At 40.6% G+C, this 18,255-nt stretch overlaps 1 protein-coding gene across 1 annotated transcript; it reads right to left on the bottom strand.

Moving 5' to 3' along the window:
* Positions 1-1,019: 1,019 nt before the first annotated feature.
* On the bottom strand, positions 1,020-17,683 carry HPRT1 (hypoxanthine phosphoribosyltransferase 1). The gene is made up of 9 exons (XM_059858957.1): positions 17,554-17,683; positions 15,517-15,623; positions 13,890-14,073; positions 9,928-9,993; positions 9,266-9,283; positions 6,926-7,008; positions 4,494-4,540; positions 2,580-2,656; positions 1,020-1,964 (listed from the first exon to the last, which is right to left on the bottom strand). The coding sequence occupies exons 1-9, from the start codon at positions 17,578-17,580 to the stop codon at positions 1,917-1,919; spliced, it is 657 nt and encodes a 218-aa protein (XP_059714940.1). The 5' UTR covers positions 17,581-17,683; the 3' UTR covers positions 1,020-1,916.
* Positions 17,684-18,255: the final 572 nt, after the last annotated feature.

Raw genomic sequence — 18,255 nt, 5'->3', positions numbered from 1 at the left:
AATTCTAACCCCTGTCCCCAGCAGACCCAGCAGGAATTCCCTGCTCCAGCTACAGTTGGAAAGATAAACCCCTTGTATGACTAACCCAACCCGTCCTCTCTTTCCCAAATCACATCGTGTCAGTAATTGTCTTAACCATGCCTGGAAAACCTTTCAGGAGACTCATTATTTCCTCTTCTTGGAGATGTTCTGCATATTTTTGCAACAAGTCACAGGTTCTTGAACAGGCAGATACACAAAGGTGATTTAGGACAAATCCAGAAATGCAATCAGACTTTGTAGTGCAATGGAACAAAAGCTCTTTGAAAGAATAACCTACAGTATAATTTTGATCAGTGTTCTAATATTTGTTAAAGAGAATTCTGATTTACAAATAGATCTCCCAGAAATGTGGTCATTTGATGTGAATTACATTGTGTGAATTGGTATTTTAGGTCTGCTATTAATATTATTAATATTAGGTCAGCTGTAACTGAGCAGGCTATGGATGGGCAGTAGTGTGCAGTTCTTGGAAAAGTACAGACTCAAACTTCAAAACCAGAGAAAAATCTTTCAAAACAGAATATTTCAAAAACTCCATGGTGTATTAGGCACTGAGCAGCATTAAATCTGAGGATGTGGTGGGAGAATCCACATGCAGAAGAACAAGAACCAAAAAGCACAGCACAAACACAGGTGTGAGCTGGGCTGCCGTGTTCAGAACTGGACTCCACATGAACAGGAGTGCTAATGAAACAAACCAAAAGGATTACTTACAAAATGGTTCTGGGTTTTTGTGGGTTTTTTCCCACATGGATAAATTTAATGGACATATAACCTCCACTCTTCATTTTTGCCAAGACAGAACAAAGGACTGTTCTCTCTGGAATTTGGTTTGGTTGGAGAATATGCAATTGTTTCAGTATCTTCCCACAGCACTTTTATCACCTCCCTCTTAGACAGGATTACATTAACCAAAAGCTCTACAAAGGTAACAAATGTAGAATCTGCCTTCACTGTCACAAGCACTTATGAAAATATTGAGAAGAAAATTTCAAGAGCACTTTAATATACAGAATGAGTGGAAGAGATGTGTGGGGCTTATTTTAAAGAGACAGCCTTTATTTAAAGTACTTTGCTTTGTAGATCTTATAAAGTAAACATTACCATACTTCTTTTTTTTCCCCCACAAATATATTAAAATTGTTTAAATTTAAAAGGCAATTCCACAGACTGATGGATATTTTTAAAGAAAAAAAATCTAACAGAAATAGGCAGCTCAACTAAAACTAGATTTTAAACATTCTGTTTTGTCATTCCATCTGTAAAAAAAAAAGAAAAAAGGAAAAACATACTTTTCACCCAGACTTCCTTTACAGCAGTAAGGCAACTCCAGGAGATCTGGATGAGCTCCTCGGAGATTACAGATACTGTAACTGGCTGCTCCTCGTGCTTTATTACCACCCAAAGGTGCAACTATCCATTAATCACAATCACATCTGTGCATTAAAATATAAAACTTAAATTACAGATTTTAAAAATATTACTAATAGACTTCCCTATCATAAAATGCTTTACATTTACAGTACTTGAACTATTTCAGTTCTGGGTTGATGAGGTTTAAGCAATTTACCACTGCAAGAGTTAGACTCTGGAGCTCACAAACAGCACGACCCAACCAGGGGCAGCGATAGTCGGTAGTGTCATAGTGCAAATCAAAATCAGGAGTGCAGAACTGCACTAATTGTTTACATTTCTAACATATAAATGAACAAGACGAGCTCTTATATTGTACATGCAATAAATTACAGTGAGCATATGGCAATGGGGCTGGGGCATTCTACAAGTGTAGCTGGTGTACCAGAGCTGAAGCCTGTGAAAGATAGGACTCAGTAAACAAAACATTTCAAAGCTCTGTTGTCACTTGAACTCTGCTTTCATGCTTTGTACTTCTGCTTCCCCGTCTCGCTGATCACACAGATATGCTGAAACAAAATAAAATAAAAAGCTCTTGTTAGGAAAGTGACCTAAGAGACCAAGGTTTGACATCAATAACAAGCTTCTGAAAGCAACACAAGTGTGCTGTACACACTTCAGGAGGAAGAATCTTCTGGCACTGTTTATGCAGAAAAACTTGGGCCTTTTTCTGTTCCAAAAATCTCCACATTGCCTTCTTTTCTCCTCTCCTAATTGTCCCACCCAGTGTCTGCTGGGTCTGCTGAGACCCAGATGAAGAGTTAATGATAAAAATAATAAAATGTAAGCCCTTCTTAACTTCTTCACAGGTCTCTCTTCTTTAACTCTGACATAACTAAGCAAATGCACTTATTTGTTGCAGACATCTGGTGAGACAAGAAACTCCACACAAACTTCACATTATTTCAAAGCTGACAGTTGTGCTGCCTCCACTCTGCATGCAGCAAAATTATTTTTTTTGTTTTATCAGAGCTCCAAACACTACCCTGCTGCTCTCAGGCTCGTTCTCATCACTGGAACATGAGGCATGATTTAAAGAGCAGGGAGAATGATGTAAGGAGATTTCCCTTCCTTCCTCCTCCCCAGTTTTCAATGGAGAAAAACATACGGGAAAAATTACTTACGTTCAAATCTCTGAAGTATTCATTGTAATCTAGGGCGTATCCCACAACAAATTTGTCTGGCACTTCAAATCCAACAACTGAAAAAGACCATAAGTCACCAGAGTGTTAGAAAAAGAACCCCCTAGAGTTCACCAGATCTTTTTACAAAGACAATATGGAATTTTATAGATATAGATGCAAGTAATTTTATTTCTTCCACTCTAGTACCCTCAGATCAATATTTCAGCCATTTTACAATTTTAACTTACTTTGTTGATTTATCAACTAAAGGAAATTAAATAGATGTATTTATTGGTTCCCACACAGCTGCCTGGTGCTAGTCTGCAAGAAATTAATGGAACCTCTTAAATTTCCTGACAGGATATTATTATGAGAATGTAAAATTCCTTAAAAATGTCCTCTGACTTTGCAAATATGTGCAGAAGTGCCAATCCTTCCTGGCACTTCCTAGATGCCCGATGTGCCAGTGCAGCAGCAGTGGATTTGTGAGCACAAAACAAGTGCCCCTCACAGCACTGGAGCTGCACTCCAGACAGGGCTGCAGGAAGGGTCATTTGCAGGTTTCAAAAACAGGTGTGGGTTGGTTGCTTTGGGTTTGCTTTTGGCTTTGGTTTGTTGCTGGGTTTTGTGTTTGGTTGTGATTTTTATCTCAGAAAAAGTCTGCCTAAAAAGAGGATATCAGCCATTCCAGATTGTCTGAACTCTAGCAGGACACTTTGTCAGGCAGGACTAGTCCATCCTGTCTACACACGCTATAAAATTACAAAAAAAAATTGTAATTATCAAAAATATAACATTTCCAAAGGGCTTTTCCCCCTCATGCTAAAATGAAAGACTCCTGAGCAGGAAAGCTGTGTCTTTTTCTCTCCCTGGCTACAATGAGGAAAGCAGGGAGATAAACTGTGCAATTCAAATAAAAGGCTGTGGGTACTTTTAGAAAAACAAAGGTGATGATTAACACTTACTGGGCCTCACAAAACAGGGATAAAACGGAGGCCCAGCCACTTCTGCCTTGCTGTCTCCTTCAGAACTCACATGTCCTGCTCTGACAGGTTGTCTCTGGGGACAGATGGCAAAACAAGTCATCTGCTGCAAGATGCTCCAAAGGCACCATTAGCCCAGCTAAGCCTCTAATGAGATCCCAGGAATGAGGGGCGTCCTTGAATGAGGGGAACACCTCAATGAAGCCTTGAGGCATGGAAAAGCTTCACTTACAGAGCACTGTACAACCTTGCAAAGGAGGAGGAAGAGGATGTGATTCTGCTGCTCAATTCTCTTCACTTCCATAATGAATGGAAGAGGAACTTAGCCTCTGGAACATGGTTAAAACACACAGCCCTGCACAAGGCAGGAGGAGCTGTCACTCCCACCACTGTCTGCTGTGGATGCTGTTCCTTCACTCACAAACTTGGGATAGACAGGAGAAGACAAGAAGGGAGTAATTCAGATGCCCAGACATAACCAGTGCCAATTTAGATATTTTAACACTAAACTTTTTTCAGACCTGCTACCCCATGTAGTCCCCCCCACATTCTGGGGGACAGCCAAGTGGCAGGAGGTAGCTAGGCCAAGGCACACAAATCACTCCCAAAAGTGTCAAAAGGTGAATCCAGCAGATTCCACTGACTGAAGCATTTGACTACATGCAAGTTGAGAGAATTTGCACATGACAAAGGTGTAACCTAGACCAAAATATCAAAGTTTGGTTTTCAATATAATAAAATGTTGCAAATGTTACAAATCCTAATTAACTGTCTCAAAGTACATTTCAAATATTTAATTATCTAAATAAGAGCAAACTTTATCAAGAATAATTCCAAAACCTATTTGGAACATCCTTGGACTTTGAGCAAAAGGTACACAATACACAGACACACTTTTAATAATGAAAAGTGGTTGTCAAAAGTCACTTACAGTCCGGCCGGTATCCCACACTTCGAGGAGTTCTTTTCACCAGCAAACTGTCAAATAAAATTAATCTACAGCTGAAACATGGAAAAGCACTATGTACAAATATATGACACTGTTTTGATGACAAAGAAGCTGAGTTAAGCCTAAGTGTGCATAACTGACAGCCTAATTACACATATTTCAAACCATTACTTTATTGCAGGTACAAAAGATCATAATGACAAAATCAAAACTTCCTGACTAACAGGTCTGCAAGGAAAAGGCTGGGAGACACTGATCTGGATGGATTTTCACTGTGAAAAGTCACTTAGTGGGATTTTATGTACGTTGGGAACTTCAGGTGCAATTTACCTTGTAGGTAAAGATTCAACAATCTGGGATGTGGCCCAAGAAAAAAAGCCCAACAAAAGCCCAAGTTTTATGAAGGAAAAGTTTAGCTGCTTGAATGTGACCTCAACTGCACAACTTGTCCTTAACTGCTTTTCACTGGAAGTACTAGTTACCCCCATAAAGTAAATGTAATTGATTCTGATGATCAGAATTAATGGTCAGAAGGATAAAAAGCATGGAGATACAGAGCTGGGGGGTACTGTGGTAGAGAGAAATGCCCTGCTAACTTGGTTTGATTTGCTCATTATTCAGCAGAGCACCTCTACCTCTTGTAAGACAATCCCACAGACCTGACATTTGTCTGTCTGAGGAAAAGGTGGTTGTTGGCTGAATGCAAACAGGACCAGCATAACTCCGCACACTAAGCACAGACCCCCTTCCCTCCTGGATCACCCCTGAAGATGTGGCTTCATTTGCCACAGTCACAGATTCGATTTTAGTTTCTGGAACTTCTAATTGAGAAACCTAATTTTTGAGAATTGGTGTAGAATTTGATCAAAGAAACCCCAAAATAGTGCTGGCATTAGTTCGTATCTCCCTACTGCAACTACTCAATCGTCTGAAGGAAAATAAATAGAAACCTAAAAAAAAAAAAAACCCAAACCAAACAAAAAGCTCAAAAACCCCAACCCAATCAACAACTGCAACAACAAAACAACAACCAAAAAATTAACAAAGAAGAAAAGATATATAAGAGAGAGAAGTCAAGCGAGTAAGAACATATAAGATTACCTAGAATGATCATGTTTCCCTAGTCAGGTCTTTCCCTGGGCAGACCCAAATTACTTCCACAGGTTTAAAATACAGGAAATTGGTCTTTGCAAATATTATATATAAAAATTGTATTTATTATATTTATTTAATTATATTGATATCTATTATATTTTATTATATTTATTATACTTAAGATTTACACTGTAGTGTTACAACATTTTTCAGTGACACATATTTAAAAACTGGCCAGGAAGAAATCCACAACGGCCTCACCTTCAGCAGGTCACCTCCAGATTATCAGCAAGAAGAGCTGCTCTGGTAAGTCTAACAACTGCTTTGACATTGTTATGGCAACACAAGTGATTAGATATTACACCCAGCTCTGCTTTATCTCTAATCCCCAGCAATCATTATGCTTTTATTAAAAAATACACAACCACAGCATAGCAGTGCAACAGATGCAATTTAAAAAGAAGTAGGAGGAATGTTGATATTGGTTAATAACACAATATCATCCTCAATATTTCTTGTTGGTTGCAAGTTATTTAATTATGAAATGTTTTGAAATGAATTGATTAAAGGTGTAACTAAGCAGAAAAGCCTGGAAGAGCATATGGCTGGGTGACTCTCACAGAATGACCTCTAAAGCTCAGCTGGCACTATGCACACTACACACTCACTCATGTTAGTGTGCAAACTAATTAAAGTCCACAATTAAAGAAGGAAAAATAGAAAATCTCCATTGCACAGGTACACCACTGCAGTATAGTGAAGTTGCAGACAGTGCCAGCAGAAACAAACATCTTTGGAGAGATACTACATACAGCTAAGTGACAACCACTCATTTTTCGTATTCTCCTTTCTAATTAAAGTCTACATTTATGCACTAAATTTGTGCTGAAAATACCTCTATTAACTTGAGATGTTATTTCTTTTAAGACCAAAAGATTTCAATTCTTCTAGATACTTCTGAACTTGGACTTCAGTGGCAAAAGCCCCCAAACCTTACCATAATATGGCTGGCAAGAGGTGTTCCAGGCATGCACAAGTTATGCCCTTCTGAAGTACAGGAATTTTTCCAGCAATAAGACTGGAAAGAACAGTTTCCAATATCCTTACCATATATATGTGCTTACAATATGCAAAAGTGCTTTAGGAGTTTAAACAAGTATTGACTTCAACAGATCACATCACATATGACTCCTGCAGAAATATTCCCTCCTGTTTCTCTTCCATGGAAATGTGTTCTGTTTGTTTTTACTTGTTGGTTTGGGAGGTTTTTTTAACCTTCTTAAGGTGAAAACCAGCACAAATAATAATCAAAAATTTACCTGGCTACTTTCACCATCTTTGGATTGTACTGTTTAAGCAGAGACAGCAATGTTTTCATTGTTTTACCAGTATCAATTATATCCTGAAAATAAAAACACTCATGTAAGACAGAATATTAACCATGTCAGAGCAGCACTTTCAAGTTCAACCACTGAAATTACTCATCCACAGCAGCATGAAAATATGGCAAACTACAGCCTGTAAAAATGCTCACAACCAAATCCAGGTGGCAAAAACACAGAGCTGGGCTTACACAACCACACTGGGTAAAGTGATCACACACATTAACAAGAGTGCTTAATTGTTGTGGATAACCATGGCTTTGGAAGCAGTTGCTGACCAAGCAGTTACTGCAATGACCTGCTTGGCTCCTTCTGGCTATTGTGCTCCTTGCAGCAATGAGATAATGTTTAATTTGAGTATGATAAGAGTAATGTTAGTCTTGCTGTTGAGCTCAGTTACAGAGTATTCTACAGGAAGAAAAGCAAGAAGGGAAAACAGGCAGAACAACTCATTACTGCAGTTAAAGGGAAAGGAGTACAATTTACTTCACAGAGCCAAGAAATACCTGAAGAAATTGCACAGGGAAGTCTAAATGCAGTTCTGAAGTCTAAAACACACTAAAATAAATTTTGACACAGCATTTTAATTCTATTCACTGCACATATAAACAGAAAATAAAAAGAGAATATATGGCTTGAAACTGAAGCATCAAAAATGGCCTCATTTGGACTAAACAATCACATCATCTTTAAGAGGGACAGTCCTTGCCCTGGCCTAAAATCAAATCTTTTTGAAGTGAAGGAAGCAGACAGCAAAGCAGCAGCAATATCCTGGTTTCAGCTGATGTTCCCATGACTCCTAATTAAAATAAAAATCAAACAACAAACTCAACAGAGCACCTGTCAGCATTACCATTAACACTCAACGCTTTTAAACATTAAACTCCAGAGAAGTTGAAGATGTACAGGTATATAGATAAAAATCAAAGTTGGTAAATAAACAGCTACTTCCATGCTCTAAGAGAAAACCAGAACCTATTACTGATTTTCTGTTGTGTGATGAGGTGTTTAATTGGAGATGAATTTCCATTTTGTACAGAATTTTTATGGACATTAAAGGGATTCAGTAAAGCCTAGAACTTGAGACATTAAATTTACAATAGATGTGCATTTTACCATTTGACGGTTAAAATGGTGACCAGTAAATGTTCATATCTGACTCTGTAAGATGAGTCAATGGACAGATGATTCACTAAACAATTCAGAAACTAACCTAATCTGGGGATTACATTCATCTGAAATGGAGCAGATACATAATTAAACACATCTGTCTATCTGAAGGAAAATATACTTCAAAGGACACCACTGATCACACAATGACTGCTGTGTACATACTATTTTGGTAAGAGTTTTGGAACCGCATGTGCTTCCTGTGGAATAATATAACCTTCTCAAATTAGAAAAATAATACATAGAAACACATTTTATGGGAGGAAACATCCTTTCCTCTGGCTAATGCATCAGTTGCCATAGTTGTTTCTTTGCTTACAAACATGCCATTTCCATATTTGGAGCCTTAACACATCATTAGATTGCACATCCGCTTTTCCTGTCTACTGCTGCTTCCTCCCTACCCTGAAATTGTCAATTGTACTCAAGGAAAGTGACATTGGCTGCACATTAGCAATGGTGTTCATCAAGACAGAGGTATGAAAGCAGGAACTAAGCAACAGCACCTACCAGGCAATCAAACTGAGCTGTACTGAACCTGGTATCACCCAGAGAACCATGACAAGACAGAGGAATGGGAATTCAGCAATTGCAAAATGCCAATTAAGAATTAGCATTCTCTGTGCCACTATTCTCTACACAAACTCCACATAGGGACACTGAGCTTAGATCTGTTTTTCATGTATTTTAGGATACTCACACCAGGAATCTCTTTCTACCTCTGCAGTTTAGTTTCCTAACTTGCTGGGATGAACCCAGAACAATAACACGCTTAGTATCACTTTTTTTTCAGGCTACTTAAAAAAAAAAAAAAAAAAAGGAAAAAATGAGACATTTTAGAATTGACAAAATCTCAGAAAACTGAAAGAAAATACAAACCATTTTAGATGGATGCTTTCCTGGTTAAATACAGCAATTGAATGCAATTTGAGAATTCAAAACACAGCTTAGTTCAAATTCAGAGACCACTTGCAAAATTCAGTCCTGAAATCAGAAGCTGGAAACCTTGAAACCACAAACTGTAGGTTTTCTGGCTTAGGAACAACTTCTATTAGAACTCTTTTACCTGTCACACATTAGAACTTCCAAGTGAAACATAATACTTACTTCTACGATCAAAACATTCTGTTAGGAAGAAAAAGAAAAATAAATCCATTAGTATCTAGACAACATACAATTTCTTATTAATCTTCAAACTCATTTCCAGTGCACCTAAATACTTGCACCACCATTTATGTATGTTTACATGTGTAACAGCAACTGCTTTGTAGTTTAACATTTCTGATGCTCTAATAACAATTAGCTGAGATTCTTCTCAATAGCTCGTGTTAAGTACAGTCTTTGAATTATTCTGACTTTGAAAATTTTAGACATACGCAAAAGAGATCAAAGCAGAGTCCATACAATTTCTGTTCTTCTAGAGAAGAGGGTCCTACTGCAGAGACATGTACAATTCTGTCATACCTACATCCTTTACATTGGCACATGTCTTAAAAATCCCCTATGTGTGAGGAGAAGGGGAAAATAATGTGTTCTGACAGAGCAGGAGCAGTGGCGCTTTAACCCCTGACATCTGGCTCAATGATCTCCACAGAATCACTGGAGAAAAGCAGATTCCCAATTTATATTTTCCTATTTCCTCCTCTTGTCACTGCCTATCATGAGGACCCGTGTTCCTGACATGGGCTGCACCTTACACATCTCAGCAGAATTAATTCCCACCACTCCTTCAGTGCAACAAACACAGACACACACAGAGCTGTACCCACCTTTCCAGTCAGGGTTGAGAGGTCATCTCCCCCAATGACTTTGATATCTCCAGTTGACTGATCATTCTAAGAAAGAGGAGGGTGAACATTTGCATGACAAGAATTAAACCAATTTTCTTCTTGCAGTAAATGTCAAGACTGTGAAGTACACAACTAGTAAATGTTAAAGCTTTCAGAAGCACAGCAACAACAGCATCTCTATGAACAAAGAAATTACAAATGATTAACTTCAAAGACGGTATTTCAGATTAAAGACTGTTTGACAAGAGATTTGCATCAACACACAATCTGTGACCATTATATACACATATGTATCTAAAAAGCAAGGACTTACTATGCATTCTGTACAGATACAGAAACAGGACAAAAAGCACTTCTGGCTTCCAAGCTACAGGATGCTGTATAGCTGGTAATTTACATTTTAAACTTTATTGCTTTAGAAATCCTACTCTGAATAAGAATAGGCAATCATAACAAGAATAGCCAGCAAACAAGGCACTGATTGCTATTTAGAACAATAAGCTACAAAAATAGCCAGAAAAGCTTATGCTTAGTTTACAGCCAATATTGGTAACAAATCAAATTAGTTCTTAGACAACTGAACAGCAGCACAGGTACACCATCACTACACTGCATATTGCTTCAGTAAATCTAAGCTGTCATAAAAACACTCAACTGACTTTAAACCTTGACAGTGTCTCACAGTTCGTATTAGATGTCATATGCAGGTGCTAAGTTCCTGAGCAATGAAAGGGTGAAAAAACAGTTAAAGATTTCTGACATTGGCTAAAACCAGATTTCCACTGGCAAGAACTTTGTTTAATCATTAAGCAATGTTTTAATTATCTTCAGGAGCCTTATTTCCGAGTTCAGTACTGGTAAGACTTTAATGCTTCATGGTTTAACACATAAGAGTTTTACTGCTTAGATCTGTTTCCACTGCCTCCCTGTTGTCACTGCAGGAAAACAATAATGTTTTACAAGACTGTGACTCCTGACTCAAGTGACTCCAAGATCACCTTTTAAAGTGGCATTTTAAGTTCCTTACAGTATCCTGCTGTAAGGTTTGGTTAACAGAGACCTTACAGAATATTGCTGTGACCAGCCTAACCGGAGTTTACCACATACTCCACTAAAAATCCAGATTTTCACCTGTGACAGTGCAACACATCTACTGTCTTTTGGCTGCCCTTCATGACTATACAAGCAACATTTGCTAATTTCCATGCTTAAATGCAGGAGACTGGTGAAAAGCCATTCTTCTTGTAACATAAACTGCTTGTCAAGAATAGTGAGAGCTGGATCTGATCACGAACACCATCTTTCCATTTCTTAACAGCTTGCCAGATCCTTAAAATTCATCCATAAGGACTTGGAAAACTGGAGTTACAAGTAAAGTTTAATCATGGCTTGATCACGTCAGTTTTCTTAGACAATTATTTTGGGTGCAGTATGAATTTTGCATTGCAACACAAAAAAAAAAAAAAAAAACAACCCAAAAACAACCATATGCTTGTAAATATTAAATGATCAGTTTGAAACAAGAATAGAACATCAATTACAGAACCATTACAAAAGTTCATCTACTTCATTTATGTGACCAGGATATTTTTAACATCTTTTATCCAGTCTGTAAAGGCAGGCAGCATGATCCAGTAATCACATCAGAGACAGCAACAAGAGAGCTGAAAGCTCCACTTCCAACTGTCCATTACAGTTTGTGATGATTTTCACACCACTGAACACAGATCCCTTCCTGTAGCAAAGCACCGATCAAAACTACAGAGCAGATTTAGCACTCTGACACTACTACTGATGGAAGACCCAGTCAAGCTGTTACATACATGTCCACAATAGGATAATCTTATCCACTCTATCAAATTATGCAATCTAAAGGACCTAAATTTGGATATTAATAACCACCTAAGAGAGGCTACAAAAAAGAAATGCTCATGAATCATTTAGTGGAGGCATCACATAGCAGCTCCTCACTCATCCAGAACAAAAAAACATTCTTTTATAGAACTAGCTAAAAAAATCAAAAACCCTCAAGCCAACACCTCAAGGAAACTGTCTGGCTTCGACAGCTTTCTGTCTACATTTCTCTGCTTTTCTCCTCATCTACTTGTTTCTATTGTAAAAACAGGATTGTAATCTCCATAAAACTTACTTTGCTGCTCACTCCCCTATTAATATCAAAGCACTGTAGTTCTGAGGGGGAATAAACAAAAACAGCTGTAGGAAAGAAATGAACCAAAACACACCTAGGACACCAGTTAAAAGTCAGCCTTACTTTTTAGCAGAGACTTTTTTCAGGTGTTTCAAACTATTTCTCCAGTATTTTTTTCTGAATTAGAAAGTAGAGAGCATGAAGGGTGTAGTCTTTGTACTGATTCTTTAAACAAGGTAAATAAGTTATTGGAAGTGTTCCTAAGTGGAGAAAGCAGAAGATACACAATTTCCACTCCAAGAAAAAACAGGTGGAAGTCTTAATTTCCTATTCTTTAACCTACTGTTCTGTAATAGAGACATTCAGTTTTCTGGAGAATATGGGGGTGAAGAGGACTTGAGGCAGGAGCCTCCCCTTTTTGGAGACACAGCAGAAAAGAGGCTCAGACTGCTCTCCCTCACTGATTTTAACACAGTGCACAAGCACAAAGTGCCTGGTGAGATACAACCAAAGGCTGGCAGGAGCCCTTCTGCCCAGCCCTGCACTCTCATTAAAGCACATAACTGAATTAGTGCTTCGTGCTCTGCAAACCTGAGTGTGGTCTCCAGGTAACCCCTGGACAGGCAGCTGTGTGTGCCTCGGGCAGCAGGGCTGCTTGTCCTGCAGAAGGACTGCACCAAAGCCCCATGCAGCTCCTGGCTTTGTCATGACACTTTCATGGAGAGCTCGATAGAAATAATGGATTTATCAAGTTCTGCAACAGTCCAGACTAAGTCTGTAAATGATTCCATTTCAGGTTTCATGCTTCAATGAAACAAAAGATGAGAGTGATTTTTTTCAATTCAGGTATCTGTATTTTTCTGCTGGAATAGGGAGTGGTCTACAGCTGTGACAAGTAACCCTGACTTCAATGCAAAGCTGCTGATACAGAACAAGCAGCATAACATTGTTAAACAATGCATTCAAACACTCTGAACTGAAACAAAAAAAAGTCATTATTTCCATCTTATAGATGCTCTTAGGGAAAAAAAAAAAAAAATTTCTGAAATCCCAAAACCACGAGACTTGGCTGTCAGTAAGCTAGAAATCATACTGTGCTGACAAACATCTGCTTCTTCCCCTGACCTGCACAACATAACCCTATGCTTCCTTCTGCAAAACCTAAAAGTTACTTCGTGTTACAGAATGTTCTGTTTCCCTACAAAGTTGAATACTTGTGTTCAGAATCAGAAATTCCTTCCCTAAAAATCAAAACCCAAGGTAACCTATGCCTTGTCTTGAAAATGTAATGCCATATTCAGTGGCCATCAATCACAAACTGGTGATAGGTTTATGTATCTAGTATTTCCTCATGATCAAATGCAACTAATTTTGTTCATTGTTTGGGTCATGAAAACAAAAATGAGATAGAGAACCATTTCTGCAGCTTTCAAGTCATCCTGTCCAGGAATGATGTCTGGGGCCATATAAAAACTCTCAGAATTAAAATTTGTAATAACAGTTGCAGGAGAAGTCTAGAGCCACAGCTTTAGAGATGGGGTAGAGGGCAGAGAGGAAATTGCTGAACAAGTAAAGGGCATGTAAAAGGGTCTCTCTCCTCAGCTAATGATTTTACTGGGGTGAGGAGATATCAAGGTCTAAAAGAAAACACATTACATAATAGGGTAGAGAAAGTGTAAATTGGCTTGTGACTCTTAATTCCCTTAATTATTTGTTTAATATTAGCATATTAGGGCAGTAACAATATTAAACCACCTCTGTTAATAATTTGTAGTACTGCATAGATACTTACACAGTAACTCTTCAACCTAATGAAGTCGACTGTCATGGGGATTGATTTGTCACTGTTTCTGTTCAGGGCTTTGATGTAGTCTAATAAATCAGCAAAAAATTTATAGCCACCCTTGAGTACACAGAGTGCCACAATGTGGTGTCCTCCCATGCCCTTCATAATTTCTCGTGCCAGTCTCTCCGTCCTAAACAAAACCAAGGAAGAGTGAGCTGTCATAATATTTCACTTGTCCATCACAGCAGCAGCGTCTGATACTCCTAGCAGCAGCAAACACACAGAGCAAACCTGGAAACATGTTTTGCTTGGATTTATTTGCCCATCACTTTTACACCTTACTGGTCAACAAAGTTTTGCTTTTCAAGGGTAATCCAACTGTAGTGCTGCCAAATGTGCCTGTTTTCCTACCACAGGCAGCCAAAGCAAACCTTAACACCCTGAAACTGCTTCACTGGCAGATAAGAGACATGAAGGTGTTTTCTCCTTCCAAACACAGGTTCAGCTTCCATGCAAAGAGCAATGTAAGCTAACACAACCCCAAAGGCAGCAGCCCTCAGCAGCTGACGAGCAAGAAAACTCTCCAATTGTAAACTGAAGAGTTGATGTTAATTTGCCAAACCAGAATGCCAGAAATTTGTCCTGAAAGCAGAATACAATACCAGCAAGGCAGAGCAAGAGAATGCTGCACAATTTTTCTGCAATAATTGTTTCTAAATTTATTTTGCCATTTATTTTAGAAAGCATGGTCTGCATTTAATGTGTGCCAGCTGACAGCAGGTTTCTCAGAGAAAGGCAACTATTATAAACATTACATCACTTCCTTAATGATGTGTACTTTGTCCAATTTTTTCCTCTATATGGACTTCCAATGTAAAGTTTTAATATTTAAAAAGAATTTTTTTATAGGAACGTTCATTGTATCTAGTCAAACAGAGCCAAGCAAAATCTAAACACATTCCTAGTCACAAGATCCCCTGGAAGACCCATCCAGCGCCACTCATATAAGGCTTAAATTCACTGAATTTGTTGTTCATTCTCACAAAGAAAATTAGCAACTTTCAATCACAAAGTAAAACAAAAATGTCTTGTAGGCTTGCGAACACATTTCTGATCACACGAGATAAACTTGCATAGCACATCACAGATTTCAGCAACCACAGAAGTGACAGATTGATATTTGCAGAGGATAATGTCTTTCTTGGAAGGCAGGAGAAAGTTGGAGGTTATTTATCTACCACATCAACATGAGAGAGTCTAAAATGATGTGATTAATAGTTTACTTTTACTAATATCTAATGGAAATTCAAGATCCTCTATTTTCAGACTGAACTGACACAACAAAACGTCTTCTAGTTAGATTTTAAGAAGGCAAAACTTCAAAGAAACACTGGAAAGAAAGTCCTAAGTTGTTACATACTACAAAATTTCGCTTGAGAATTATGACCAATTTTCAAAGAATAGCATGACTGCAAATGTACAAATGCTCAGAGAAGCCAAATAAAAGAGATTAATTGTTCATTCGAGTCTCTAATTAAATGCAATCTATTTAGTCTCCAAGCAGCAAAATTATCACTGGAAGATGTTTATTCCAGTTTCATGCAATCAGTATACTGTCTGAAGTCAAACAAACCTGTCCATGATGAGCCCATGAGGAATATAGACTTTTTCCAAATCATCTGCATAATGTTTAGGTATGCAGAACAAATCCAGGTCGTAACCTTGTTCATCATCACCAATCTGAAAAGGAAACAAGGTGAGATTTCTACAAAGCCTTACAGAAAGTCTGTGCTGAGAAACTTCAAGTCCTTTGCTTTATTCAGTAAAAACTATCAAACCCATGAGTAAAACCTATCAAACCCACAATGCTCACTAGAACCGCCTTATTTTCTCCCTCTCTAAAAACATCAGTCACACTGAACACAGAGTAAAGTGTAATCTAAGAGTTCACAAGAGTTACTTGAAATATTGTGAGCTGTTATGCAATGCAATGTGTGAAAGTCCTACAACATTCTCCTCCAGTGGAGAGCAGGAAACTGAAGTTACTACACCTCAGTGAAACTCTGTGTTCCATTACAAAAATAATCAAGCATTTTAACCCCTTTAATTTTCCTAGTGTAATGCAAAACCTGCATCTGCAATTAAGCAAGCAGAGGTTCTGACATGGACACCTTCCAAATCTCCACAACACGCAATCACAACAAAACACACGAGCCAGTTTGCAGGACAAAGCTACAATTTATGCTGCTGTGAAGCAACTCTGCTCTGACCACCATTTCCAAAATGGAGAGGTTCAAGATTATTCAGAATCTGAATTTAAAGCTTTCAGCAACCTGTCCAGATGGGCAAACTCCCTGTATGAAACAGCCTGCAACACTGGCAAGTGCATATTAATTAGGACAAGGGATTAGCAAACATACATAATGATACCAAACATTGCTGAGGTTCAGGGCACACTGTTACATCAAACAGAGCCTTCCTTGAACCCTAACCCTGCTGCAGCTTAAAAGTGACGTGTTTTTTTAATTACTTCCCTCTCTGGTTATGTAGGTGAACATTACCATGTGGAAAAGAATTTTAGAGGGAAAACAGAACGTTAGGGCTGACAGCTCACCAGGGCAGGCATTTTAAGTATCCATTTTGGCTACTAGTACCCTTGCAGGACTCAAATCTTATTTCAGTGCCTGTGGAAATACTTACCTGGCCAGTGGTTCGACAACTGTTTACATGGGGTTTTTTTTATTAATCTTTAATGAGTATTTAATATGGGGAATTTATTATTTCGCCCTCCCCTCCAAATCTGGCACCGTGCAAGCTGCACACACACAGCTCGAGCTCATGGTCCCTGCAGTCCACAGGGACTTATTTTAAGAAACAAGGCAGGTCCTACCCAAAACTCATGGGGTTTTTCTTTGGTCAGACCCATCGTTATATCCAGCGTGTCTACTAAACCTTCCGTTTCTGCATCTGGCAGGGAATGGGCCCTTCCTACAGGTTTTATTAGGTTTTTTACGGACTGCAGGGATTTACTGTCGCAACCTCGCGGCCGTCACAGCTCTCGGCCATCAGACACCGCACGCACTTCATCAGCACTGGCACTTGCTTTAAAACGATAAATAAAAATGAGCGTTAAGAGCCTAAGCAGATGCAGCAATTACACAAAAATACCAAGGATGCTGCTCCGGCAGAACCAGACCCAGCTCACACACGTGGGGTTCCCCCGACCGGAGCCTCCCGCACGCCGCGAACAGCAACAGGAATAGGAAGTTGTGCGGCGCTGGGGGAAGTTCTTCCACCTTCGCTCCAGAGGCGCCAACGCCGGCTCTGCCCGCCGCCCTCGGGCTCGGGATCCCCGCGGATCCCACCCCGAGGCACCCGCGGCCGTTCCGGGAAGGGACGTGCCCGGCCGGGGGCAGGGAGGGCCGGGACAGACACCCCGGGCCCGGCGCCGGGAGGCCGGGGCTGCCCTCAAGGTGACTCCGCGGGGCGGCGGCTCCCGGCGCCGAGGGACGCGGCACGACATGACACAACACACGATGCGATACGCCACGCCACGCCATGCCACCCCTCGCGTTCCCTCACAGATCACCGTATTCCGGGGGGCAGGCGGGGCACAGCGGCCCCGGCGCCCAGCATCCCCCGTCCCGCGGGCGGCAGCCCCCGCACTCACCACGATGCAGGGGCTGGGGGTCGCCATGGAGCGCGGCCCGGCCGGCGGCGGCTGCGGGCGGCTCGGAGCGGCGGGAGCGGGCGCTGGGAGCGACAGGAGCGGCGGCGGCAGCGGGCGGCGGGAGCAGGAGGCGCCGCGCCCGCTGCGGCCCCGGCGCCGCCTCCGCGCCCTCCGCGCTCCCCGCCCTCAACATGGCCGCTCTCGGCACGGCGTGCAGCGGCTCGGGGAACAGTCGGAGGAACGGGGTAGAGGGGACACCTCAGCGGAGCTGTTCCCTCCGTGCGGCTGTCCCCACCCCAGCAGGGTGCAGGTGTCCCCACGTCCCCACTCCTTGTCTTGAGAGTTGAGCCTCCCCTCGCACAGCCCGCTGTGCGTGCCTCGTCCCCTCAGGATGACATGGGAAGGTGACGATGCTGTGTCCAGTTCTGGGCCCCTGAGCTCAGGAGGGACATTGAAGTGCTGGACCGGGTCCAGAGAAGGGTAACAGAACTGGGTGAAGCCCCTGGAGCTTTACATCACATTCACAAGTCTGATGGGAGCTCTGGAGGGAGCTGAGGGTGCTTGGCCGGAGAAAAGGACGCTTAGGGAGGACCTGACTGCTCTGTACAGCGCCCCGACAGGGGCTGTAGCCAGGCGGGGGTCGGGCTCTTCTCCCGGGAAACCACGACAGGACAAGGGGACACAGGCTTAAGAACAGGCTTT

Source organism: Haemorhous mexicanus, chromosome 14, assembly GCF_027477595.1.
Source record: "Haemorhous mexicanus isolate bHaeMex1 chromosome 14, bHaeMex1.pri, whole genome shotgun sequence".
Lineage (NCBI taxonomy): Eukaryota > Metazoa > Chordata > Aves > Passeriformes > Fringillidae > Haemorhous > Haemorhous mexicanus.
This window is presented reverse-complemented; position numbering and strand designations above follow the sequence as displayed.

Bases quoted from the DNA above. Each gene is read 5' to 3' on its own strand.
- HPRT1 (XM_059858957.1), bottom strand. From the start codon at position 17,580: ATGGCGACCCCCAGCCCCTGCATCGTG. The intron at 14,074-15,516 runs GTTTGTTTGACT...GGTTTTGTTTAG, and splicing joins CATGGGCTCATCATGGACAG to GACGGAGAGACTGGCACGAG. The intron at 2,657-4,493 runs GTAAGTGACTTT...GGTCTTTTTCAG, and splicing joins TGTGGGATACCGGCCGGACT to TTGTTGGATTTGAAGTGCCA.